Source organism: Micrasema longulum, unplaced genomic scaffold (assembly GCF_059751315.1).
Source record: "Micrasema longulum isolate JH-2025_06_02 unplaced genomic scaffold, ASM5975131v1 h1tg000403l, whole genome shotgun sequence".
NCBI lineage: Eukaryota > Metazoa > Arthropoda > Insecta > Trichoptera > Brachycentridae > Micrasema > Micrasema longulum.
Window position 1 is genome coordinate 657,168 of NW_028277603.1, and position 27,971 is coordinate 685,138.

At 38.1% G+C, this 27,971-nt stretch overlaps 2 protein-coding genes across 8 annotated transcripts in view; one reads left to right on the forward strand and one right to left on the reverse strand.

Moving 5' to 3' along the window:
* Positions 1 to 27,971, reverse strand: part of Smr (nuclear receptor corepressor smrter) — a 426,844-nt gene that overhangs the window by 46,155 nt on the left and 352,718 nt on the right. For all 7 annotated transcript variants that reach the window (XM_088226003.1, XM_088226001.1, XM_088226002.1 and 4 more), the window contains 3 exons: positions 18,823 to 19,108; positions 14,823 to 16,219; positions 6,760 to 6,857 (listed from right to left, as the gene is read on the reverse strand). In XM_088226003.1, the coding sequence (XP_088082129.1) occupies positions 6,760 to 6,857; positions 14,823 to 16,219; positions 18,823 to 19,108 (1,781 nt within the window). The remainder of the gene's footprint in view (positions 1 to 6,759; positions 6,858 to 14,822; positions 16,220 to 18,822; positions 19,109 to 27,971) is intronic.
* On the forward strand, positions 2,598 to 4,342 carry LOC148281856 (uncharacterized). Its single transcript, XM_088226037.1, has one exon. The coding sequence runs from the start codon at positions 2,693 to 2,695 to the stop codon at positions 4,340 to 4,342; it is 1,650 nt and encodes a 549-aa protein (XP_088082163.1). The 5' UTR covers positions 2,598 to 2,692.

Sequence of the window (27,971 nt, forward strand, 5' to 3'; positions counted from 1 at the left end):
TATAAATCTCTAACGTTTTTCTTTGTAAAGGAAAAATAAGAAACCTGCTGACAAGCCGGTTTTGCGGTTTAGTGGGTTTTATTATTTTACCTTTTATATTTTCTGTTCATTCAACCTTCTTTAATAATAAAAAAATACAAAACTTAAAAAAAAAACATAGCGCCGATAGTACGATAATAATATATAATAGTACGATAATAATATATAATAGTATATTTTATAAAAAAAAATTATATAATAGTTTATTAACAAATAATAAAAAAAACTACTGAAATTCCTCATTAACGCAATATTTTTCTTATTATTTTTATTTAATATTAATTCGCTTTTCTGTTTTTGGATTAAGCTACATGTTCAATTTCTTATTATATTATTTTTTATGTATTTTACGTTATTTTTGGATTGTTATTCTTATTGTATAATATGTAATTATTTATGTTTTTAATACGAAGTGTACTAGCTTTTTTCAGTGTTAATTATTATGGCTTTACGAGGGCACAGCCTAAAAACGCGTAATTCGTGAATATGTAATATGTTAATTAATTTGAAATGACTAAATAAAATTGAAAAAAACATTATTTTTAATTTTTTTCTAAGCGTACCATGAGCTTCGTAATCGCAAGACCTATCGGTTATTAAAATGTATTAATCCGGGGAACTATAATTAGAGATCCCTTTTTATCGTTTTTAAAATCCTACCTCTCACATAGAAAACAAAGTGTAAAAATCAATAACTTCATATCAAATAGCTTCCTAGTAACTTCTGGTGTACCACAGGGTGCCCACTTGGCCCCTCTTCTATTTAATCTGTTTGTTAATGATGCTGCTAATGTTTTTTCTTTTACAAAATTCTGGCTTTTTGCTGACGATAACAAGATACTTAAGCTAATTAAAAATATTGATGACTGTGTCAGACTCCAAGAAGACATAAATGCATTTCATACTTGGTGCAAAACTAATAACATGGAACTTAACATCGATAAATGCAAAATTATTTCATACCATAAATGTAAACATCCTTTTATTTTTGATTATAAACTTAATGGCCAAGTTCTTTCGATTGTCACCTCTATAAGAGATCTTGGAGTGATCCTAGATAATAAACTAACTTTTCTGGAACACTTTGATAATATAGTAAACAGATCCTTAAAAATTTTAGGCTTTATTAATAGAACTACGTCTGATTTCCAAAGTATGCTTACACTTAAAACACTTTATTGCTCTTTAGTTCGCCCTATTCTTGAATATGCATCTGTAATCTGGTCCCCTCATTATGCTGTTCATATCAAGCGCCTTGAATAAGTTCAACATCGTTTTATAAGAAAAATTGCATGGAAGATGGGATTGGAAAGAGGAGACTATTCATATTCTGATATGGAGAGGTTTTTAAGCATATCAAGTCTTGAAAAACGCAGATGCATTGCAGATATAATCTGCATGTATAAAATTATGAACTGTCTCATTGATGCCCCTGAAATTTTGCAAAAGATTCTTTTTAACGTTCCCACCCGTAGACTAAGAAATAATGAAATGCTTTTCCTCGGTCACTACAGGACCAATTATGGTGCACAGTCGCCTTTGCCCAGAATGATCAGGCGGGTGAACGATCATCAAGATCTTGATTATTATGGTGTAAGGATGTCTTTCTTTACAAATCAGCTAAAGAATCTGTATAGTTAGCCTATGCTTTTTACTTAATCTAAAAAATCTATCATCTGTCTTTGCTGCTTATTTCTGTTCCTTATATTTTTTTATTCCTTTGTAAAAATTTCTTTTAATTGTAATGTTTATAATGGACTTTGTCCGTAAATAAATAAATTAATAAATAAATAAATAATCCCAACCGGCCATAAGCCGTCCCGTCCGTGCGGCTGCAAAATACTGTTCTGTGCCCTTGAAGTGAAATGCACAAAAACAGCGTTATTTAAATCATGAAAAATAATGATAGTAACATTACAACCCTTAAGGTAATATTTACACTAAAATAATAGTAATTGACAAATATCAATAGATTACAAATAATATTTTCATTTGATGTATTCATAAACTACAATTGATAGCTAACCGCGTTGTTCCAGGTTCAATGCCCAGTCGTTCTCTGAATTTACTACACTTACGTCGATAATATTATAAAAAGTACGTGAGAAATTGTGCATTTCAAAAATAAATAAAGGAAATTTGACAAAATTACAGTATAAATAAAACTCGGTGTGACGAACCCGCCGATCTTTTAATTCTGGAACATTTTTCCAGGATTTTTCCCCCATTTTATTGTACCTTAATCCCTATAAAAGTAAACGAATTCAAAATTCAAATGGACTCTGTGCCTTCCTTTTATCTTCCCCTATCCCCGACCCACCCCCTCCCGCCGCGACCGCCCACCCCGGTTCTAGTAACTCCTTCATCACCTATAACAAGTGATGTTCCCAATCCTGACGGCCAGTCGCGAGACGATAACCGCCGCGGTAACATTATGATATCATTGCTTTATAAAGCATTAAAAAAAACTCACCAAAAACTAATTGTAAACATAGCTCGAGAACGCATAAATAAATAATACGCCTCATGGAAGCTATTAATATTGAAATAAAATTTTATCGATGTATTTAAAAAACTTTGGAAAAGTTTTCAAACTCGGGAACGAACTTATTTACGGGCGGCGCAAAATAAATTTGAAGTGAACGAATCGCAGATGGTGTCTCTGTACCGGGCCTGGGCGGCCTGGCGCGGCGCGGGGGGCGCTCCGGGGGCCCCGGACGCGCTGGTGCAGGCCGGCGGCGTGCGCTTCGCGGCCCACGCGCGCCTCCTGGCGGCGCACAGCGGCTACTTCAAGTCGGTGCTCCGCCCGCGGGAGGAGCCCCAGCCGGAGGGGTACGAGGACGGCCCGGTGGGCGAGGAGCGCGTGGTGTACGTTCCCAACATCTCGGCGCAGCAGTTCTGGCCGCTGCTGGCGTACATGTACACGGGCTACCTGGAGCTGACCCCCGAGAACATCTACCAGGTGCTGCTGGCGACGCACCTGCTGCACATGCCGAGGGCGCTGGACATCTGCAGGGGCTACCTGGCCCGGGGGCCCGCGGCGGGGGCGCCGCTGCCCGCCACGGTCGTCAAGCCGATAGCCAGCAGGAAGCTGCCGGCGTTCCTGCCCGCGGTCCAGTACCGCCCGCTGTGCAGCGACCCGCCGGTGCCTTTCCTGAGGCCCCAACACGAAACTCCATTCAGGCCGGTGGCGGTGGGCCCGGGCGCCTCGCGCGACGCGCCGCGGGCGGCAGTGGCGGCGGCGGAAAGCGTCGTGGACGAAGTGCCGAAAATCGACGCCGAAAATCAAGCTTTACCGCCCAACGCCGAAATGCAACATTTTAGAATAATAGAAATGTGTCCGACAACGTCGAAAATAAACACCGACGAAATAAAAGAGAATGATGCAGACATCGAAGTATCGAACGAGCCGCGAGCTAAAAGCGACGAGAATTATAACGCCGTTAATTTAGTCAAACCGAAAAGGTCGAAACATTTACTGATGAAACAAAAAAAAACCGCAGAAACAATCAAAACACCGTCCAGTGATACGGAAGGCGCGAAAGTAAAGCCGGAAGGAAAGGTGAATTCGCCACATTGCGAAGACAAGGCGGTGTTAGACGTGGCGTGTTGCGACGGTCCCGTGCGGTTCCATCGGGTGCTCAACGCGGCGTACAAGTCGGGGGGGTCAGAGGGGCGGCCGACCACCTCGGACTGCAGCGACTCGGACGACAGCTACATAGAGATAGAAGAAGATTCGCGACCGCGGAGCGAGGCGCCGTACGACAACTGCAACGCCTTCAGCAAGAGCCTGCAGAAGCAGATGAGCGAGAATATACGGACGATGCACGACGAAAATCGGCCGGAGTTCGCGCCCGAAGAAGGTTCCAAAGTCGAAGGCCAAGATCCCGAAGCGAGCAACAGCGACGTGTCGTCCAAGCAGGAGACGATCTACACCTGCGTGTACTGCAACCACACGTTCAAGTCGCAGTACTGTTACCAAAAGCACGCGAGGAGGCACATCAACCCGGTGTCCATCGACCAGGGGAGCCTGGACGGGTGCTGCAAGGCGCGCAAGCCGGCGGGCGGCAGGGCCGCGGCGGCGCCGCGGCGCGAGGTGCGCCTGCTGGACATGAACGTGCAGTACTACCCGTGCAAGACGTGCGGCTGCAAGTTCCCGTCCTACTACTTCGTGCACAAGCACCGCAAGCTGTGCCACGCGGAGGAGCTCGAGGCGCAGGCGGCGCGCCCGGACGCGGACGCGGGCGCCGGCGCCGACGCCGACGGCGGGACAGGCGACAAAACCGACAGCGCCGCCAAATAACTACATTGACATATCGGCGCATTTATAAATACGTGATTTTTGTACATTATTCAGTTAATTATTATCATACGTGGGAAAAGGCCGATACGTGTAGATATTTTAACTCAAACAAAAAGTGTATAATAAAAGTACCATAATGTATGATTATGCAATAAACGGTTGTATTCGGTTCACTTTATTCAATCATTAAATTATTCCCACGATGAGTTATTTTAATTTGATATAAATCACAAAGGTTTAAAGTAGAAATTTCGAAATATAAGTACAGGACGTATGAATTTAAAAAAAAAAAATTCAAGAAGTGCTTTGAATAAATAATATTGCTTTATTATAAAATAAAAGATGAATGATACTTGGATCCACAAATTCGTTGCTTTAGTTGATCCAGGGCCCTGATTACAATGGAAAGTTAAAAGAGTTAACTTCGACCGTCACTATTTTTTCAATATAAACAAAATGGAAAAATAAATCAGTGTCAAGAAAAAAAAACATTAACATTTGAACCCATAAACTTTAGCATATATAAAAAAAAAGATAAAAAGTTTTGAAGTGACAGAGCCAATGTGTTTGTTATTTTTATCTAACTTAACATTTTATATATCATAATCATTGACATCTTAATACATTGACATTCCCCGAGCTCGCAAAAATGAAGACACTTAACTCACGCCGAAACGCTCAGTCGACAGCCTGGCGTGACGTTTAGAATCGAAACAAAAATACCTACTTTTGTTATGAAAACGAATAAACATGCTAAAAAATATTGTGTAACTTTTCATTAGTAAATACATGTTCACGTGTGATTTACAAAGCTTAAAACAGTTAATATTTATATATAAATATATTTTTTTGAAAACGTCAAGCTACGCCTAGCGGCGCAATTGCGAAGCTCTTCTTAGTTACAGTGAAACATGAGTTGATAATATATATTATCTTTTCATTTTAAATTTGTTGCAACAGAGGAAAAATATTTTTGAAAAGGTAATATGGAAGTCTAGGCATTTACAGGGCTTATGACCTGTCATTGGCTGGTTTAAGTGGCCGCTTTATACACTTCGTTACATTCGCCTTGGACGTTGGACAACATTTAAATATAATCAAAACATTGTCGAAATTATGAGGAATTTAAGGAAAGAACCTGATTGAGATCCACCAAAAACTAATGTTGATTGTTAATGTTAAAATACAAACTTCATAAGTACCAAGAATGAGTATTCTTCCATTTTTGGTGGCATATACATGCTCGTTGAATGCAGCTCTGGTATAAAAAAAAATAAAACGAACTTCGTAACTATGGGTACGTTTGTCACAACTTTAAAAAATATTTTACTCTATAGAGCATTGTCTATGTATTATATGTCAATGATCATGATGTAATGATTTGTGTGGGGCCACTTTCGTGAATTCAGCTCGAGGTTGTATTAAGGAAGATACTCTTCATTTGTACCACAATAAGCGAGGCCCAATTTCAATCAGGAAGGTTTAGGAAAAATTACGCTAAAAATCTTGACATCACGGGGAATCGACCAAGATATACGACGCATACTGGTAGATTTTTTTAAAGCTGGCGCGTTCGCAATACTTACTCAAACGCATCGTGTAGTAGCTGTGAATAAGCTCATGGTATGACATCGCACGGCATACGCATTATGAAAATAATCTCCGTCTCTCTCGCGCTCAGACGCGCATAAGAGCGTGACATAGACAACTATTGCTTTGTTAGTTGCTAATGATATGGTAATAACATACACACAGGATGCTTCTGCGTTCGTCTGAATTTCGCTACGATTCTCAATAGTAAAATATATTATAGTAAGTATTCGATGCATATGTATTAAGCTATGGATTAAAAACACTGGATTATAAATACATATTTTCATTTAATCAAATCATGTACAGGTCAATTATCAAGTGCTGGCGCTTTTGCAAAACTTACACAAAAACATTTTGAATGTACTGAATATAGATTTAAAAATCTTGATATCATATAAAATATATTTTTTAATCTCTTTCGGATTAAAGCGGAAAAAAAACAATCACTTAAAAAAATTACATATTTATTTATTTTTAAACAAGCTTGTTTTTTATTGAATATTTTGTGTTCATTGTAATAATATGTGATACAGTGTAATTAAAATGCACAGTACAAATTATATTGGAGAAAATACGCATACATTGTATGCACACTTATTGATAAACAATAAAGATAGAAGCACATTTGGTTAAAATTTAAAATAGCCTTTATTTAAATCAACATCCTGTAGATTTTAAATGGGTGTGTGTGAGTTTTACGAACGCGCCAGCTTTAATGAAACAACCGGTACGCGAGGCAAGCGTGAAGTCGTCACACCGCGGGAGGTGGGTGAGGGTGAACCTTACTGAGATTAGACAACTTCGTGAGTAATATGGCATCCTACCTCTCTCGGGAAGGTCCTCGTCGCTGGTCTCCATGGCCTCCCCGCAGCTGTCTTTCCGTCGGGACGTTTTCTTCTTGTTCTCTGCTAAGGTGGTATCTCTGGAATGGAGTAATTATTAGATATTTTCTAAGCATTTTATTTTTATGTGAGGAATCATTTTTAATTGTAAAATTATTTTAATTCTGTTAGTCGGCCAGTTACGAATTTCTCTTATTTTTGATCGAATATTTCATTAGATACGTCTGTATTGAACAAGGCATTTGTACATCCGACTGATTTTGTGTCTTTGATTATTTTAATGTCGAAATTAGAGCAGAATGCAAGGCTGAGTTAAGCATTATCGACAAAATTAAGAAAGGTCTTTTGCGATGGTTCGGTCATGTGGAGCGAATGAATGATGAAAGAACGGCTAAAAAGATTTATGATGCGAATGTGTCCGGTTGTAGAAGTCGAGGAAGGCCGAGAAAGACATGGCATGATCAAGTACAACAAATTCTTGAAAGTGGTCATGTGAAAAGTCGGAATAATCGACGTGCGTGCATGAGAAGATGTATGAATGTGAAGGAAGCAAAGGAAGTGTGCCAGGACAGAGTGGTGTGGCGTTCTATCCTCTCTGCCTACCCCTCCGGGGAAATGGCTTAGTTAAATTAAATTAGTTAGTTAGTTAGATTATTTTAAGCAAATAAAAAATGAACAATGTCCTTTTCACACGTGCCACGCCATCCACTTTCCGGATACACCCTACGAACGTATACGCAATGTGTCATTTTTTGTAGGGTGCACCAGGTAAAATTACCGGGCCGGGTGGATTGGCGTGGCATGTGTGAAAGGCTCTTAAGGAAGCGAGAACAATGGGAAGTTAACAGAGTTTTCTTCGACTGTCTATAAACTAAAATCAAAATTAATATACAAAATTGTGTACATATGTAAGAAATTTTTAATATCTTCATCGGTGACAAGTAATTGAACATGTTTAGGAAAAAAAACTATCTGCACATTCTTTTTTTCACGCAGAAAACTTAATTTTACTTTGTAGATAAAATTGAAGATAACTGTTAACTTCCCACTGTAATCGGGGCCCAGGGATGCAATTACGATCGATACACTACCGACGCTTTATCATCAAGTTTTAAGGTACGTACATCGGTGTGTACCGAGAAGTCTAAAATTTTGACAAAAAACCTCTATTTTAACTACATTTTTATCATTAATGCGAATGAATTTTGCTATACTTTAAGTAAATGAACACGATTTCATCAAAACTGAGCTTAAAAGAATTATTAAATTTAGGGGTTAACTCGCATTATCAATGCGAAAATATAACATTACCACGCATTTTCCACAGTTTTCCACAGTTCTGATTAACATAATCAGAACGACCGTAGGTATAATAATTATGGATTTGAATATTTTTTGTTTCTTTCTCGATATAATATATTATAATATACAACAACTACAACACACGGCCGTGTTAGCGAGGGGCTAATTAATTGTGTGTAAATCTCAATCACCAAACACAAAATCCGGACGGGAATTCAATCACTTTAACAATATTACCTCTCTCCAGTTTAATGTACACATAACGGATGGACGTCCAAATTATAATTAATTTAGATTTTTGATACGTAAGCCGGCCGGCCGGTAGATTTAAACGCGGGTCAAATATTGACTTAGTTCCGGCACAGAGATGAATATTTTGCGCTCCACGTTGGGCGCCATTTAACCAAAAAAATGGTAACATATGCCCGTATGCAGAGACAAAACTTAAGGTAAGGAAAGTAAATTCTAATTTCAAATGCAGAGAATAACCCGAAGGTGAAGACAATAGAATGTACTTTCCTCACCTCAAGGTTTGTCTCTGCATACGGGTAATAATCTCCATCTATTTAAATCTGTCACCCCTTTTGACCTACGGTGTTTCTGAATATAACTATTCAATGTTTAAAAAAATATACGAATGAGTTCCAGGTTCGATTCCCGGAGAGGTCACAAAAATCAATGTTAATTTTATAAAATTTTTATATAAAATTTATTAAGTTGAATTTCGAAGATCGTGAAAGATCTGAAGTCGCGGCTTGACATGCTTCAATAAGATTGAGACATTATCAATCTGCAGGAATTCCCGAAAAAAGTGCATCACAAAAAGCTAATTACTGTTTTAAAATAACAGTACCTAAGGAATATTTCTAGCGAAAGCAACTAAAATATTTTACTCCAGACGATATTATAATCTGACAGTACAATTCAGTACTACTATCACCATCTATCGGTAACAGGAAGAACAAGTGGCTTATATCCTAGTTTCGAACCATTCCACGCTGAATTTCCTTTTAGTTCAAGAAGGTAGATGGCTACATCGAATTTCTCTTCGTATTTATTTATTACTTTATTTTATTTATTATTATGGCACACATGCCTTTAACGATACAAAATATAACATTCGTATGTTAAAAACATATTTTTAAACAAAATAATATTTTACTAAAATTATAAACAACTACAAAAAAAATGCTAGAGCCCTTATTGTAAATAATAATAATAAATTAATCTATCTGTATTTAACGAACTTTGTATTACTATTTTTATAAACTATCATGTAACACATTTTTTTTTGTTTTAAAAAATAACTGAAGTTACTCCATGTGAATCTATTGGCTATAAGATTTTTTTAAGACCAAGTGAGCATTTTTTTTTATCGTATGTTTTATTTAATTATTATTATAACTTATATATATATTTAGTAGTATACAGAAAACTATAATTATGGTTTATTTTTAAATAAAAACAACTTGCATCGTAAATATATTATATTAAAATATAAGTTATAAATTAAAAAGACTTGGTGAGACACCAGACTGGTGTCTGAGGATGCCTGTTAGAGGATAAAAGCGGTAATTGTTCAAATAAATAAGTGGAGGAGTATTTTTAATCTATAACTTATATTCTAATATAAGTTATTATTTATAAATGTAATTTTTTCTTGTTATGGCTGTGTCCTTTTCTTCAAATAAATATAAAAGAGATTTTTAATGTCAAATTAATATTAAAATCAGCACTAATAAATACCAAAAACCTGATAATTTGTTACAGAAAAAGCTCTAATAGAAACAAATATGTATAACTCTTTATACTTCTACATGAGCCTTTATTATGCCTTCAATATTTTCTATTGTATTGTCAGGACCAAGATTTCGACTTGAATACAATATGCATTCATATATTTTACCATACAGTTTGGGTACTAAAAGCTCTAGTATAGATATGTATGTGCAGAATTGGGTTTGGACTTGTTAATCAAACTTGAGGATTATCTTCCTGGAATATGTATTTGTTTTTTTATAAAATTGTTTTTTTCTTATTCTGAATTGAGGACCGTTTTCTCGAAGCGAAATATCTACAAAAATTAACATTTTCAAGAGTTTTGTTTTTATGATAAAGAAACAACTTAGCATTTTAACAAAAACAAAAATACTGTTTTATAGAAATCCTACATCCTAACTCATAAACTAGAAATCAATATTATTGAAGAAGTACTAGTACTAGTCATTAAAAAAATACAAACTTTCCGAATTTTCACAAAGACAATATACATATCTACATATTTTGTGATAGAAATGTATGGAAAAGTTCATTTTTGCTAGGATATATCCTAGCGGTATTAGATGGTAGCGGTCTAGGAGTGTAGTACATATTGTAGCTTCACTAGAAATTTAGTACTAAAACCACCACTGCGGTAAGATTCAAGACTCAAATAAATAATAATGCTATACGAAATAATCATATATTTGGTATCTAAGGTGATTCTTAGAGCAGCAGATTCGAATCAATTGAGAAAATAAAGATAAATCAATAAATTAATATTTGAATTCAGTATTACCACAACACGAACCCATTAAAAGTGAAATATGGGAGAAAGGTAAAATTCATAAAAATAAAACAGAAAAGGGAATTAATCAGTTTAAAAAATTGAAATTGGAAAAAGAATGGAGGAATGAAACCAATTAAATTGATATAACACTTGTTGAGTGAATCTGCACACAGGCCGAGGGCGGGCTGGGGTGGGAGAATGTACTCTAGCAGATTGGAAAGATGTAAATCAATTACTTCTATTGTAATAAAGTTAACCCCTCTGCTCTGAGATCCAGAATCGGAAACAAATATTTTGGAAGGTGATCATGAGCATGAGTATTATTATTACGGATAACTTATATAACGCCATTTTAGGGCGCTTTACTCGAGTGATTTTATAAATATAAAAAAATTTGCAAATCCCACAGAGAAATTAAAAAACAGAAGTAGAATAACTGGCAATGTAACAATTGAAAACAATAAGTACATTATTATAGAAATATATAGAAAATAGGCATAGAAAATTGATGGCGTTGCCTAGTATGAGAAATAATTTAATCAGATGAATCTCTTCAAAACAATGAAGGTTTAGGCTCTTTAACTTCACTAAAATCATTTTGTTCCCTTCTCTAAAATGTTCTCCCTCCCTGTTGTAATTTGTAAATCTTTATGACTCCCTGAGGGGTGAAATCCAGTCTTTCATCTACAGACATTTGAACAAACTTAAAATATTGTAAAAAATATACTAATTTTTGTAAAAAGACATTACTTCTTTATTTTATAGAAAAATGAAGATAACTTACAATCGTGCCTGAAATGTGCTTACTGCCAACTGCGACACGGTACAAATTACTAGTACTTAAACACATACTTTTTCCTACAAAACACTCAGTTTACCCTGAAGATGGCTCCTACGATGGTAGCCGAAACATCGGAACAAACCCAAAAAAGAAACATATTGATAACAGTGACCGTGAAAACCTTCGCACCTATTTAATTAACTTCCCTTTGTAATCGGGGCCCTGGGGGGCAATTACAACCGGAAGTGAACAGAGTTTTCTACTGCCTATAAAATAAAATCAATATTTATGTACGAAAATGTGTATATTTGTATGAAAATTTAAGGTATCTTCGTCAATAACATGTAATTGAACATGTTTAGAAAAAAAAATGTTCGCATAATTACATAAAGTTAAAACAAATGTTAACTTTCCGTTGTAATACGAACCCTGGTTGTGTTTGCGAGCATTTTTCTTATTTCGCTAGATATTTTTATATTTTTTAGGAGAGTTCGGTCAACTGAAGTATTCTGGCAATTTAAAAACTATTGTGAAAATTGAAATTTAAATGATGCTGCAATTATCAATTTAATTTGCATACAATGCACCGCTAAAGACGGATGTGATTTTATAAAACAATAAATAAATTATTACGATAGATGGACAAAGTGTGTCTCGAAGGGTTAATAACTGAAGTAATTAAATGAAGTATTCATATTTGAAGGCACACACATTCACTAGAGTAAAGATGGTGTCTATAGCTTTAGCGAGTTTTAATATCGGTGCGGATGGTGCACTCTGCTTCTGCTTCGATAATTGGAATTGGATTCAAAGTTTGCAGAGCTCCTAGGGTGGGAAAATTACATCGTTCCCAGATGAATTCCAAATGGAAATATTGCTATTAATATTACGAATTGATAGAATCGTCTGATAATTAACTAAGAGCTCTGAAAGGCGCACTGAGCACAGTAATTACTAGTAAAATATGTCAATCGAAGCTGGCAGTGGAAAATGGTGTTTTAGTCCCAACACTTACGTATGAAAGTGAAACATGGAACTGGCAAAGGAAGGATGATATCTCTTAGACGAATATGTGGGAAATCGACGTATGACAGAGTTACAAACAACAAAATCAGGCGAGATTGCAAATCTGAGACAGGCATGATTGATAAGATTAAGTAAGGGTTTCTGAGATGGTTTGGTAATGTAGAACGAATGGACAGCGAAATAATAGTAAAATAGATATATATGGAGAGGACGAACGAGGAAGACGTGGCACGATCAGGTAAACCAAAATCTCAAGGCCGGTCGTGTCAAAAGCAGACAGAACCGAAGGGCATGTATGAATGTGAAAGAAGCTAGGAATGTATGCCAGGACAGACGTGTAAGACGTACGGAGAAAAGGTGTGATATTAGTAGTAGTAAAGAGACTCCATCAAAAGTGCTTAAGATACATTAAAACCTTGAAGTAATAATTCGCTTTCGTTTAAAGAAAAACTCTTTAGCTCTATTGCATAGAACAAAAGCGTTCCAAATTCTTGATTTGGTTTTTAGTGTAACAACAAAGTTGTAACGGGCGGTTTCGGTTGGCGCTTTCAATTCTCGACCCGAGTGCATACGACCCGTTGTATTGCTGTAAACTGTAGCTTACTTCGTAGTTGATAATCTTAGAATGGTTTTTGTCAGTATGGGGGCCTCTATTAGCCGGCGGAGTATCATCACTCGATTAAAACTAACACGTAAAGCCTGATGGTCGAAAACATAACTTAAGTGGCGGAGTGGTCCTTTCAGACCCAGTTTAAAAAGTCGCTTTTTGGGCCCGTTTCAATCATAGGAAACATTCTACCATCTTAGTATAGATTTGATTCACAAAATACACTCCATAAAGTAGTAGGTACTAAAAAGAACTAACAGACCCGATTTAGAATAATGGAGAACAGACATTTTGTTTTCTTTCGATATTTATTACTCTATTATTGCTATTTTCATTATTATTTTAGTCAAATTCAAATTTGTCACATTTCTTATTTTCCCTTCCCACTGCCTCCTTGTTTAGTCAGTACTTCTTTTCTCTTTGTTTGTTATCAAGACTATTGTTTTAATTACTTTACTACTGATATTTTTTTTTAAAAAAGAAATATTTACGTTCTTATGATTTACCCAAATATTTAATTTTGAGGGTCATTTTCAACGAGTTGTAAATAACTCACTATTAGAAAATGGAATCGAATTGGGGTAGAGTGGGATTCGAACCACAGACCTTTGGTTCTTGAGTCCGAGACACTAGCCACAGGACCACAGCCCGATTAATTATTTTATTTAATTTAATGTTATCTTATTTGTATTATAATAAAATAGTAAATACTAAGTTCTCATAAGGAGATGTATGACCGCCGAGATTTGTCATAAAACACAGAGAGATAAAAGAATGTCTTTTTACCAGTTGAAAACCATAACCGCGTTAACGCGCTCTCTATTTCCGTGCTCGTAGGGCCGGCCGTACAACAATGACGCATAAAGACCGCGTCTTTGTACGCACTTTACGAGGAAAGATCAGGTGTTCCGAACGATTTCAGATTTCGTACACTCGGAGACATCTGTTAGAACCTTGATGGAATACTAGGACACGAGGAATTACTAAAATTATCGACACGACAGCGGTTCAAATGGTAATTTCTAAAAGTTGCCTAAAATTTAGCAGCCTGCCGGCAACTGCCGTAGCAATGCCTAGGCGTCACAGAAAAGGTAAAATAATAAACAAAACTTGATTGCACGAACACTGACTCACCAGAAGGATAAGTTACTTCAGTTGAAAGGGGAATTCAAAGTTTTTAGTAAAGTTCCCTTTTGCTTTGTTTTCTTGTCAAAGAGTTAGTATTTACAAATTTTCTAAGACAAGGAACTAACGGGGTTGAACGTTCTAGGGTTAGCAGAAATTATGTTATTTATGAGAAACTGAAGTGAATCACACGCAGCCACGCTATATCGCTATCAGCAGGAGTGGAGTCACGTGCCTGAACTTCGCACTGAATAACAGAAGGCGCTGTCGAAATTCTATAAAACAATAAACTCGAGACTGATCGATCGCTCTTGACTCTTGATCTAAAGCTCTCGATTATCATAGAAAACTAAGTAAAAAATTCATCTCATGTAAGTAATCTTCATCGCATACCATCAAATAATTATGACTCACTGAACAAGCCGTAATTCAATAATAACCATAGATAATATAAAATTGGGATAATCACCCAACGCATGTATTTTAATTTAATTTTAATTTTGTTTAATTTTATTACTTGTATGATTGTCATAGTCGATTTGGCTAGGTTTATTATTTATATTTGAAGCTTCAATTAGATAATTTAGGTTTAAGGATGCATAAAAATGAGGATTGGCATGCTACAGAATTCGAGAGTCAATGGCAGTGTTACTCACCCCTTGTTCTCCTGGGGGTCGGGGGGCGGGGGCGAGCGGGGCGGGCCCTCGGGGGCCTGCTTGGCCTGGCCCAGGTAGGTGGTGGGCAGGCCGAGCCCGTCGGGCGGCGCCGGCGCACCCGGCTCCGCCGCGGCCGCCGGCGCCTTCTCCTCCCCCTTCTCCTTCTCCTTGGCGGCCGCCAGCTCCTTCTGGCTGATGGCCAGCGGGTCGCGCGCCTTCTCCTCGCCGCTCTGGCGCTGGTTCTCCTTGTTGTCCTTGCCCGTCTTCTGCTGCAGGCGCGTGGTGACGCCGGGCGCCAGCGAGTCCGCGGGCGCGACCTTCTGCGGGTTGCGCGAGGAGCGCGTGCGCTGGCGCGACTTGCGCAGCAGCTGCTTGTAGTTCTCCGTCTTCTTGGACAGGTAGTAGTGCTGCACGCAGTCCTGCACGCCCTTGCGCTCCAGGTAGGAGGCGATCACGCCGAAGTTCTTGGGGTGCTGCAGGAACTTCTCGCGGAACAGCTCGCGCTCGCCGGCCGTCCACACGTTCAGGTTCTGGCGCTCCTTGTACTCGGCCGCCATGTTGGCGCAGCGGCCGTTGGTGTCGCTGTACACGGGCCGGCGCTCGCGCGCGTCCAGCAGCATGGGCGCGATGACCGCGTAGCTGCGCATCTTCTTGTCCTCCAGCTCCTGCTCCTGCAGCCCGTCCATGATCTCCTCCAGGTCCGCCTCGGACTTGATGCGCGCGCCCACGCGGTTGAAGCGCTCCTTGTCCTCGCGCTGCTTGCGCAGCTCGGGGAACACCTTCTCGAAGAACTCGCGGTTGCGCGCCTCCTTGGCCTTGCGCTTCTGGCTGGCCTCCACCTTGTCCACCTTGCGCTGCCACTCGGCCGCCAGCTCGGCGTACGTGCGCACCAGGTGAGCCTCGCGCGCCGCGCGCTCGTCCCGCGCGCGCCGGAAGTGCTCGGCGAGGCGGCCGCGCCACGCCAGGTGCCGCCGCCGGTTGTCGTGGTACACGGCCGTGTCGGCGGGCTGGTTGTAGTGCGGCACGGAGGCGCCGCGCAGCGCCCCCGGCGGGTCGGGGGCGCCCAGCGCGCTCAGCAGCCCGTGCGAGCTCAGCGCCTTGCGCCGGTTCTCCGTGTAGATCTTGCGCGCCAGCGAGCTGTGCTTGGGCACGTGCTCGGGCACCTCCTCCACGGGCGGCTTGCTGGTGGACGCCAGCTCCTCCAGGGACGCCTGCTTCTTCTTCAGCTTGGACAGCGCCTGCTCGTTGAGCGCGATGTCCCGGTCCACCTTGGCGATCTGCTGCAGCAGCTCGTCCTTGGTGGTCCGGAAGCTCTGATCCTCCGCCAGCAGCTCGGCGGCCGTGGGCGGTGACGGCGCCTCGTTCCCCCGCTGCATGCCCCCGTAACCCGAGCTCTCCTGCAAAGTGACAGACGCGAAGCATTACTACTTCTGTACCGCGAGCTCCCGCGCTCCCCTATTCCTACCGCGCAAGTATAAAGTAGCATCTTATTTAACGATTGTTGTTATTATTAAGACATTCTTTTTTTTTTCATTAAAAACCTTTATTAGCATAAATAAACAAAACATTCAATAAAAAAAAATGGAACACTTAAGGTCGAACTTGCCAAAACAGAGTCTGGATCTTGTGTTTGGCAAGTTTACAAAATAACAAAAAAGAAACAAAAAATGCAAAACAAAATAATATAAATTAATTTACAGTTGCTGTTGTTGTTTCTATTATAAAACTATTATGCATTTTTTTTATAGCACATATTTTGTCGTATTGTTATGCATATTTACATGCATATAATCCGATGTCTAATTATTATAATTACTGTGAAAGCGAATGGCGCATTGTGATTAAGAAATATGTTCATAACCTCATGAATCGCGGCCGAAACTAAAGTTTGGCGGTCAAACCGAAACAGCAACACGCCGCACGGAGATCGGACACCGGCGCGGCGCGGCGCGGCGCGGCATACAAAATGCGTGAAAGTAAACAATAATAAGACATACAGCGACTCTGGCGGTGGAATGTGAAAGCATTTCGCGCCAAAACCGACCACACTCGGTTTGGGTCTACGCTGAACGGGCGCCGGGGCGCCGAGCTTTGCGCGATCCTCCACAGATGACTCGTATAAAAAATAATAATAATGACACTACGACCACTTCACCTCGAAAAAAAGCGACGAAAGAGAATACAAATTAGAATCATTCGAGTATTCACTTGTGACGTATGACAGGCGCCTGCCGCATTTGACAGGCAAGGTTTGAAAATAAAGGCGCGCGGCGGGCATTGCTCCGAAACTGCCATTTTTCAATTGCCAACTCAAATTAAGTCAATTATGTTTTGAGTTAGAGTATAGCTAAGTGTCAGGTTCAAAATACATACTCCAAACATTGTTGAATTAACTAACTGGTGTAAGAAATACAAAAAAGGAAAATTGTCTGCCTGGTAGGTGAATTGGTTTGGTAGGATGAATCTCAACCACATTATAAATGGAAGATTTGAGGAAATGTGGATGTGGCAGAGTGGTGAATGTTACACAGTATGTAAAGTGGTCAGGTTAACCAGCCAATGACAGGTCATAAGCCGCCAGAAATGTTTTCCCTCTCTGTTGCAACAATTTTAGACCTAAAATTAAGTATCGGTTGTAGAAATAAACATTGAAATAACCGCAAGTTTAAATGCCCTCCAATCGCCTAAGGATAATCGTTTTGCCACAGAAAACTCAAAACTCTGGAAAACAATGAAGTCAAGAGAAACGGGGTCTGACTTTTCTTAACTCTCGTGTGGCTGTGATGTCCTACTTGTCGACATACGATACAAGACTTGATATATCTCTCTTATTTTTTAAAAAGATGGAGTTGTATTTTTAATAATATTCAAATGGACTTATTACACGCCAGATTTGGAAAGTAAAATTTGTATAACCATGCTAGATTTTAATATAAAAAATATTGAACCTCGCTACCCGAAGAATTATGGCAAATACAGCGATACATCTGTATTTGAGAGAGCAACGAGATAGAACACATAACGAGTAAGACAGAGACGCTGTTCTGTAGCCGCCGTAGCCGGTGTTGTGTGAAACAAATTCAAAAATAAAGCGACGACGATTTAAACTATATAAAGAATAATAAACTCTACGTGAAAGCTTGTCAGTACCGAGGTATGTTAACAAGCATGGCCAAAGAACACATCATTATACAATTACTAAAAAAATTAATAAGATTCCTAAGCAGATCTTAAAAGAAAATGTTGACAAAACCGTTAAGGAAAAAATAATTAAATGGCTCATATGTAACAAGGCTTTATATTGATTATTATTTAATGTTGACAATCATCTATTTGATTTTTTGTCTATAAATTTTGTGTAAAAATACGTATGCTTTTAGTTCTGAATAATGTTTATATTACTTTTTTAAATCATATAATTTCTCTGACGTTTTTCTTTGTAAAAGAAAAATAAAAAACCTGCTGAGAAGCCGGTTTCGCGGTTTAGTGGGTTTCATTATTTTTACTTTTATATTTTTTCTGTTCATGTTTACCTTCTTAAATAAAAATAAATACAAAAAAAAATGGCACAACAAGGAGATAGAGGGAAGGAAAAGAAGGAAATCGATGAGGAGTGGTGGAGGATGAATTAAGGAAAGTAGGGGTGGGAAATTGCATTTGATTTGATGACGAGAAATAAAGCAAAAAAAAAAACAAAACGTCTATTCTGTGTTATTCTGAATCAAGCACATTAGTTCTCTTCTGTACCTATTAGGTACATGGAGTGTTAAATATACCTAGACTATTAAAATTATTGCTAAATGTTTCACATATGTAGGGAGCGGTAGAATGTTTCCGATGATTAGTTTTAATGTCAGAAATATGGAAAATATCGGACAGTCCAGTTGGTCCTGAGGGGACACGGCAAGCAAGTAGATTAATTCGTTCTGGGGATTTATTGCGTTTTAATAAAATTGTACGCATATCGATGTGCCGACTTATGCGGAGAAGCCCAACGTACCCTGGTGTCGACGCGCAGCGGCTGCTGCAGGTCGGGCGGGATGAGCTTGACGTGGTGGTGCTGCAGGTGCGCGTGGTGCGCCTCGCTCAGGCGGATCTTCTTGAAGGGCGGCGGCTCCTGCGCGGGCGGCTGCGCGGGCGGGGGCGCCAGCGCCGAGGGCGGCGCCGCGGCCGCTCCCAGCGCCGGCTGCGGCGGGTAGCTGCCCCCGCCGGCCGGCAGCAGCGAGATGCGCCGCTCCGGCAGCCGGTGGTACTCCACGCCCCCAGCGCGCCCGTACTGGCTTTCTCTGTAAACGCGGACATTCATTCGTTAGTTATTATAAATATTACCTTCGCACACACAGGAACGCCACTGATGCCATAGAATAAAAATAATATCATTCCCTTTCCAAACCCAATGGTGCATAGGGCACTGCATTAATACACTAATCGCAGCATAACTTGATCATTGTTACATGAAGGTAAGAAGATCAGTCTTACGGTTCAGGTGCCAGTCCTGGGTACGTATTCTGATGGGAAGTTAAAATTTATCTTCAATTTTATTAACAAAGTAAAATTAAACTTTCTGTATAAAAAATAGAATATGTTTACATTTTTTTTTTCTAAACATGTTCGACGAAGTTACTTTGAATTTCCGTACAAATATGCACACTTTCGTACATAAATATCGATATTAGTTTATACCGCCTCAGTATGTACCGATGAAGATAGCCGTTCATAATCGCGGCCCAGGGACTATGAAATATTCTAACCTTTGTAAATAAATATTTTATGCCAACCAAGATTTTATTTCCCCTTTTTTCACACCTGCGCATTCAGTTTTTGTCTAATCAGTCAAATAAATTAAATGCGCCGACCGGTTTCAGAAAACGGCTGTTTCTTCGTCAAGAAATGAACAAAACTAACACTAAATATTTGTAATCTTACCAAATAACAAGTAGAAACCTAAAATACATAATCTGCTAACATGTGTTCAATGTTTAAGTGCTTCAAATATAATTTTATATAATAATAATAATAATAATAATAATAATGTATGGATAATTTATATAGCGCCATTTTTGTGAAAATCACCTCAAGGGCGCTGTACAATAAATAAATATCCCAACACGTCTTGCAGCTACAGAGCGCATGGACGGTTGGGATTCTAGTTCCTCGTCTCCAATTATGATATATAACAATTATGATATATATGAGCTAGATAAAAGAACGTCTTGCAGCTACAGAGCGCATGGATAATAAGAAATCTAGCCCCCTATTTACATTTTTATTTTTAAAAAAATTATTTGACAATGAAGTTTAGAGTTTAAGTGATATTTTAAAAACGAAATAAAAATCAAATTTATAAAGTTGGAAGTTAGATAACAACAAGTCTTGCAGCTACTGAGCGCATGGACGGTTAAAATTCTAGACCCCATTTTATTTCATATTTCATCGGAGGATTATAAAATGATATTAATAAGTAATGAATGAGTGTTAGATAAAATATTCTTGAGGATATTTTACACCCCCCATTTTGTTTCCAATTTTTACAGTATGTATTTGCGGCATATCGGGATGCCCAATTACAATGGCGAATTTCAGTACAGATCGGCCAGGCTTGAGAAAAATCACGACTTTTTTTGCTATCTCGCCGGAAATCAAACCCAGAACCCTCCGTGCGCAAGGCGAGCATCGTAGACATTACACCATGGGGAGCGCCATTTAAAAAAAAAAAACAGTTTTATACACCCTAACGGATTACTGCTTTCATTTATCAGAATATTTTTTCTTTTTGAATTCTTATTCTGTTGTTCGCGAACATATTTTGTCAAGGTTGTCCGAGTCTTTTGTTCGGTTGGGTCTGGTAGTTCATTGTTTAATTTCAGTCCCTGGGTTATTAGTCTCAGCTGTCTTGTTTTAGAATGTTGTAAGTGATATTGTTCCGATATTATATTGCTAAAATATAATAATATTATTTTATGAATATACCGATGGCTCAGTTACATAGAGGGATAACTCAAAAATAATTTTTGAGTAACACTTTTCATTATACAAAAAAAAGTGTGTAAAGTGGCCACTTAATCCAGCCAATGACATGTCATAACATAAGCCCTGTAAATAAACTTCTATATTCCTTCCTCATAACTGTTTTCCCTCTCTGTTGCGACAAATTTAAATAAAATGAATAACTCCCTAGGGAGCAAATCCAGCCCGCCTGCAAGCATTTGGACATATCCATATATACTTCATTTAACGTGATTTAAATAATTATTTGCTATAAATCAATTTAGATATGTCAAAACTTTAGTCGGCGATTACTCGAAACTAGTTATTTCTAGTTATCACTATGGGAATTTATGGGCACTGAGCTATCGATATGCATATTTGTAATAAAAACAACATAATTAGGAAGACACTTAAACAAAGAGGTAATTTGAGTTATTTTTTTATCAATATTTCCTCTTCGCGCGGCCGTTATTACTTTTTCCAGTGACAAAGGAAAGGTAATCATCACCATCGGCAGCGTGACGTCACAATCACCCGGTCGGGCCGGTGCGGTGAGTCACCGCAGGCCTGCGGAGGGGTGGGGTGGGGTGGGGTGGGGGGGGGACAAGTACACTCGGTGACGGACAGACGCAGACGGTGATTATTCCGCATAATCTGCACATTTCTGAGGATTCCTTTATCACCTTGGGTTAATAGCTTAAAAAAACTACACGGTAACTCAATTTATACGCAACTTACTATCTAACACAAAGCGCCTCTGATAACATAAATAAATTTATTCAATTTTGAGATTATAATACATAAACTCAGTTTGACATGACAATTATTATATGTTGGACATGTAGAACGAATGGAGAGCGAGAGAACGGCTAAAAATATGTACAATGCGAATGTTGATGTGTGCAGAAATAGAGGAAGACCGAGAAAGACATGGCATGACCAAATCCAACAAATACTTAAAGATGGGCATGTCGAAAGTCGGAATTATCGGCGCGCGTGCATGAGAAGATGTATGAATGTAGAGGAAGCGAGATCTGTATGCAAAAATAGTGTTGTGGCGTTCTATCCTCTCTGCCTACCCTTACGGGGAAACGGCGTGATGGTTTGTTTGTTTTGTTTGTTATGAATTATTATATGTATTTAGGTAAACTTTAATTTACTCCTATTCTACTTTTATACAGTATTATGGAATTTGCATAGTTGTTAACTATATATTTTTACCTAATGTTATTTTATTATTATTTATTTGTTTATTTATTTCAATGTTAGTTAGGTTAATATATAAAATATTAGTACATAACCACTTACCGACTTTTTATGTTTACCGGTTTCGAGACGTACCCGTCTCTATGTCAGGACACTCACTACACAATAGTACTTATGAAAAAAAACATCAATTACATTCAGAGTTAAGGGGTCCTTGTCCGAACGTGCACAAAGGTCAGAAAAACGCAATAAAAAAGAAAATTACTATGAATAATTATATCGGCCTCGTGGTGTAGTGGTCAGCGCGTTTGCCTACCATGCAAGAGGTCTCGGGTTCGATTCCCGACACGGTTGACATGAAGTATTTATTTAAAAGGGTGTTTTTACATTTGAATATTTCATAGTCCCTGGACTGGTACCTGAAGCGTAAGACTGATCATCTTACTTTTATGTAACAAAACAATTATTAAGATACCCTGAGGTTAGTGTACTTATGCAGTGGCCTATGCGCCATTAGGTGCGGAAAGGCAATTATGATGTTATATATATATATGATAAATAATGACAGTGCATGTTCGGACATGGTGGTGTTCGCAACCCCTTAAACTCTCCATCTAATTTGTGTATTTTTTCGTAAATACTATGTATACTACGGAGATGGTAAACGTGAAAGTGTATTTAAGTATTTGCATGTTAGTGTAGTGAGCGCCCTGACGAAGAGACGGGTACGTCTCGAAACCGGTAGACATAAAACGACGGTAAGTGGTCATATGCTAATATTTATACTGACATTTATTAAAATGTTTGACACAAAGTTAATGCTTTGAACATAAATAATATATATTTTTACATCACAGTTATTACTATTTAGGTAAACTTTAATTAACAATATATTGTGTGAGGGCGTGTGTCCATGTATGGTTGGGAATATCATGATTAAATGTGAATTCTAAATTTGTGTAAGCAGAAAAGTTTATGATATTCAAAATAATGTTAGTAATGTCATGCAGTGGCATATACTTATTATATTACAACAAAGATAAAGAACATTTTGTAGAAATCTGGGTATTTACAGGGCTTATGACCTGTCATTGGCTGGCTTAAATGGCCACTTTACACACTGTGTAACATTCACCAGTCTGCCCACGTTTGAACATTTATATTCCATATTTTTTTTCATATATATTTTATACTTATTTCAGATTTGCATTCGCGTTTTTAAAAATGGAACATATTAAGTATGTCAAAATCTTTGTAGACAATCTTTGGGTACCGTATTATACCCCCTAGGGAGATTATCAAGGTGAATAGATATTTCAACAGAGATGGAGATTTTTCGAGAAGGTAAAACGGAAATATTTTGTTAAATATGAAATGTATACATAACTAAGTGAAAATAAAAATAATCTAGAAAAGGGGCAGTGAAAGTAGTAGAGTTGAATTCAATGAAAATCGCTATATATGACATTGAAAATATTAAAGGAGCAACTCGTTTATTGACTAAAAAAACACTGCTTTTTTGTACGAGTGAAACCGATTGGAAGACCCAAATCGGTATCGGGTATGTGGACGAATGTACTTTCAATGCAATGTTGATATAATAAATTGTTACAAAAAAAAACTTAAACTTAACGCAACGTCAATTACATACGTACACTACACAATACGAGTATATACTACAGCTTTATGACTGTAGAATACTCGTACGCGTGATACGTGATATTATCATATTTATGGTGGTGTTTTTATTGTTGCGAGTTTAAGTGTGGAGTGTGGAATGTGGTGTGATTCAGAAAATTTTTATCTTTGTTTCAATTTGCACTGAAATCTTCCTTGGCAGACAAATGTTTGTCGCAGGAGGCAAAACTAGCCATTCACAATTGAGTTCTAGTGCCTACCCTAATGTGCGGGAGCGCAGCGTGAAATCGAAAAAGTAATTTATTATAGAAATGAAGGACGAGTGATACTTTAATCCACAAATTTGGAATATCTAGGACCGGTTTCATCGCTTTCGCGACATTTTCGAGATTGGTATTTTTATTAAGGAGTTCAGTGTATTTATACAAAACAGAGGTAAGGATAGAGAATTCTAAATTATATGAAAGTAAATTAAATAAAATTATTTTTACCTTAAGAATCACTAACGAAAATACTCTTCGTTCGGGTTAACTAATGAGTTGATATAATGCTATTTTAACGTATTTAAGTATTGTATATATATTATTTTTACCGTCCCATCCTTCGCGAGTGTGATTTTTGTCAATGATGATTTCTGTGATTTCAACTGTGACTTCAATTATGATTTCTTCCATCGAGAATTTTCACTTACAAACTTAAATGGAAAAATAATAATGAAAGGTTGTTGAAATGGTTGAATGTTGTCGAAATGCGATCTCTCTGGCGAATGTGTGGTAAACGATGCATGATAGGTGCGCAAATGTCGAGATCCGCGAACTACGTAAGGCCGAGACAAGCATAATCGAAAGAATCAAGAAAGGGGTGCTGCGTTGGTTTGGACATGTAGAGCGAATGGGCAGCGAAAGGGCGGCTAAAAGGATCTACGACGCGAATGTTGATGGGTGCAGAAAACGCGGAAGTCCGAGAAAGACACGGCGCGATCAAGTCCATCAAATACTTAAATATTGACATGTCAGGAGTAGGGATAATCGGCTTGCGTGCATGAGAAGATGTATGAATGTAGAGAAAGCGAGGTCTGTAGCGTGGCGTTATATTCTCTTTGTCCGTTTTGTTTAATATAATAAATTTGCACAGGGGTTCAGGTGATATCACAAAATAAAGTGATTTTTCGTGGGACTGGAGGCTTTCTCCTGTGAACTTGTTAAAATATCAATAAAACGTCAAATATTTCATTAAAATTCTAGCGGGTACAGCTACAGTTTTAGAATAAATGGGGCGAACACTGCACACACGCGCACTTGATACGCACACGCGCGCGCGCGCCGACGGCAGACAATGTCAAGGTCGGACGTCTGGGGCGAGATGGGATAAAATAATAATAATAATAGGTTCTCAGTGCGAGTACAGTCACTACTGAAACACTCGTACTATATAGGTTACGTATGCGAGAGGCGAGAGGCGAGAGGCAAACTGAGGAAACTCCAAATAGGACGAAATTGAGTTATTACTGTGTCGAAACCAAATTATTCGTCTACTATTTATGTATTACTAGCTTTTACCCGCGGCTACGCTCACGTGGTATTATGGAGAAATTATTAAGGTAATCAATTAGTTGCGTCGTTTATCGATAAGAGATTTCGCTTATCAATGAGAATTTTCCAGATGGAATTATAAATCCCATACAGCCTCATCCTCGGGGGACCGCCGGTTAAACCTGAGGATGTTAAAGAGCTCGCCCCCTACCTAATAGCCCGATACTTTACGGACCTGACCTCGCCTTCCGCGCAGTGGCCAGGCTCTTTAAAGACCCGGGCTCGGAGGGCGAGAACTATTCACGGGGACCCGTCACAATAGATCTTCACAGGTCGCAGTGACGTCAGGAGCTCGCATGGCACTGACCCCCGCGACTAAGAATAAGAAACAAGTCCTGAGCAGTAATCCACTTGGTTATACTGACTTATAACGTATTTAAGTTAATCGTGATTTTCAAGGAACTGTCCAACTGATTATACACTCTCGGTGCAATAATACGAGTACTATATTGCCCCAGGCGAATCTCGTTCTTGCAGTGGGGGTTAAATAATTTTCAGCCAGGGCACATCTCGTGTACCTATTTTGCTGGGTTCTTTGTTCTCTAGTTTTAATTGTGTGAAACAGGAAAAAAGCTGGCCAAACACACAATATGGATGCCCAATTTAAAAAAAATGCATAAGTCCATTGTTGTAGTTCTTTGATGTTTCAAGTTTACGTTTTTATTGTGTTCCTGAAATGTTAAATAAATGACAGAATTTAGGAAAATTAAAAATACGCATTGTAAAGTTTTTCCTCTTCTTTATTTTAAGATAAAAAAAATACAAAATTTTTACATGTTTAGTTGCAAAATTATTGCTTGTTAAAAAGAGGACTTAAGCCTACGGTCAGAACTTGGGGATTTTTAAAAAGTATTTAAAGAAATAAAGGATTTTTTCTCAGGAAAAAGACCTTTTTCAAATGCAAAATTCGATATGGGTATTCTTTATTGAAAAATGAATTAAGTAAATGTGTTCACAAAGTGCTCTACACGGCGGTGTTACCAACTCAAATCCGATAAAATTGGACTAAGGCATTTTTTGAAATTGGGCATCGAAATATTTTTTCTGCAAAAAAAGGAGAATTTAGAATTTTAGAAAGAAAAGGCGTCGGTTCATTATTTTCAACATATATTTTTGCCCCACCGTTAAAGCTTCTATTCTGGTTTTGGTAAGTAGTATTAACTCCTAATTTCTTTAATAACAAAGATAATATCTTTTTTTTCGTAACTCCACTCCACATCAGAGGTCTAGGTCAGTAAGAAAACGTACAAGTAATAAAAAAATATTTAAAAAAAAAAACAATTTGTATTATAAATATTTACGTAATTATTTTTTCGTCGGCCTCGTGTTGTGTTGTCGGCGCGTTTGCTTACCATGCAAGACGTCTCGGGTTCGACTCCCGACATGTCATGAAATATTTATTTAAAAATGTGTTTTTACACTAGAATATTTCATAGTCCCTGGACTGGCAGCTGAAGCCTAAGACTGGTCATCTTACTCTCATGTATCAGAAATGATCCAGAAACGCTGCGATTGGTGTAACAATGCGGAAAGGGAATGATGATAATGAATTATTTTTAACAAATCAACATAAAACTTGTTAATTGGTAAAAAATTCAACTTTACTGATGGTTTATCAAAAATCTAAACTAATTTGACAAGCCAATTAGTGCATTAAACCCTTTCAAACAATTTCTTATAATTTTAAAATACGCATGCATATTATTGAGTTTTTAATAATGATTACACTATTTTCTAAATTTATATAACTTATTTTTACATCTCTGCAATTGAAAAAAAACCTGCTGGCACGCCGGGTTAGCGGTTTTTTTTCCTTTTCTTTTATTAACACATACTCGTATATATCCTAATGAATAAAAAATTAGCATTAGGAAATCAAATAAAATAAAATACATTTAAGAGTGAAATAATTAAACGAGTTACCTAATCTTTAAACATTTCAATTTCATCAATTGCGATTTTAATTGAATTTGCCTATTCTGCTTTCAATGCCCCTTTTGCTGTGAGTTTGACAAATTATATGGAGACCGTATATATCTAAACTCAATATGTCGGCACTAAGCACAGTAATTGCTAATAAAAATATGTCAATCGAAGCTAAACTGGGAGTGCACGACGGAGTTTTATTCCCGACACTTATGTATGAAAGTGAAACATGGAACTGGCAGAAGAAAAACCCCTCCCATACCCGTCGCTTCGCTTTTCCGCGTCCGGTGCGCATCGCTTCGTTGGTCAAATACGATTTTTATATCCTTTTTTGCAGAGGTTAAGAGTTATGTAGGGGTTTGTGTAAGGGATGCCAGTCCAAGGAATGAAAATTTACTTTACATTTTCAAATTATGAAGAAAAAAAAGAGTTTTTGGAATAAATTTATTAGGATTTTTTTAATGTTTATCGCGAGGAATCTGGCCTTGAAACACCGTGCATAGTAACGTGAGTGATTTTAAGTCCTGATAATGAGGTACTAACCTCGAAACTGGGCGCCGTATGACAAAAAATGAAAGCGGTTAGTAAAAATGTATAAACAAAACAATTAAACAATATTTATATTTAAATAGGTACAGACAGACACGCAGAGATACAAGTTAAGCGGTCTTTTTTTAGTGACATAAATTAATGAATGTCTGAAAACATATATATTTGAATGGACAGAAAATGTCACTCAGCGTCGGCCGCGAAGAGGCGCCAAATGAACAATAATAACAGAAATCTGTCCAATCGTTAA

What these genes read in the sequence shown, in the direction of transcription:
- LOC148281856 (XM_088226037.1), top strand. Translation starts at nt 2,693, where the DNA reads ATGGTGTCTCTGTACCGGGCCTGGGCGGCCTGGCGCGGCGCGGGGGGC.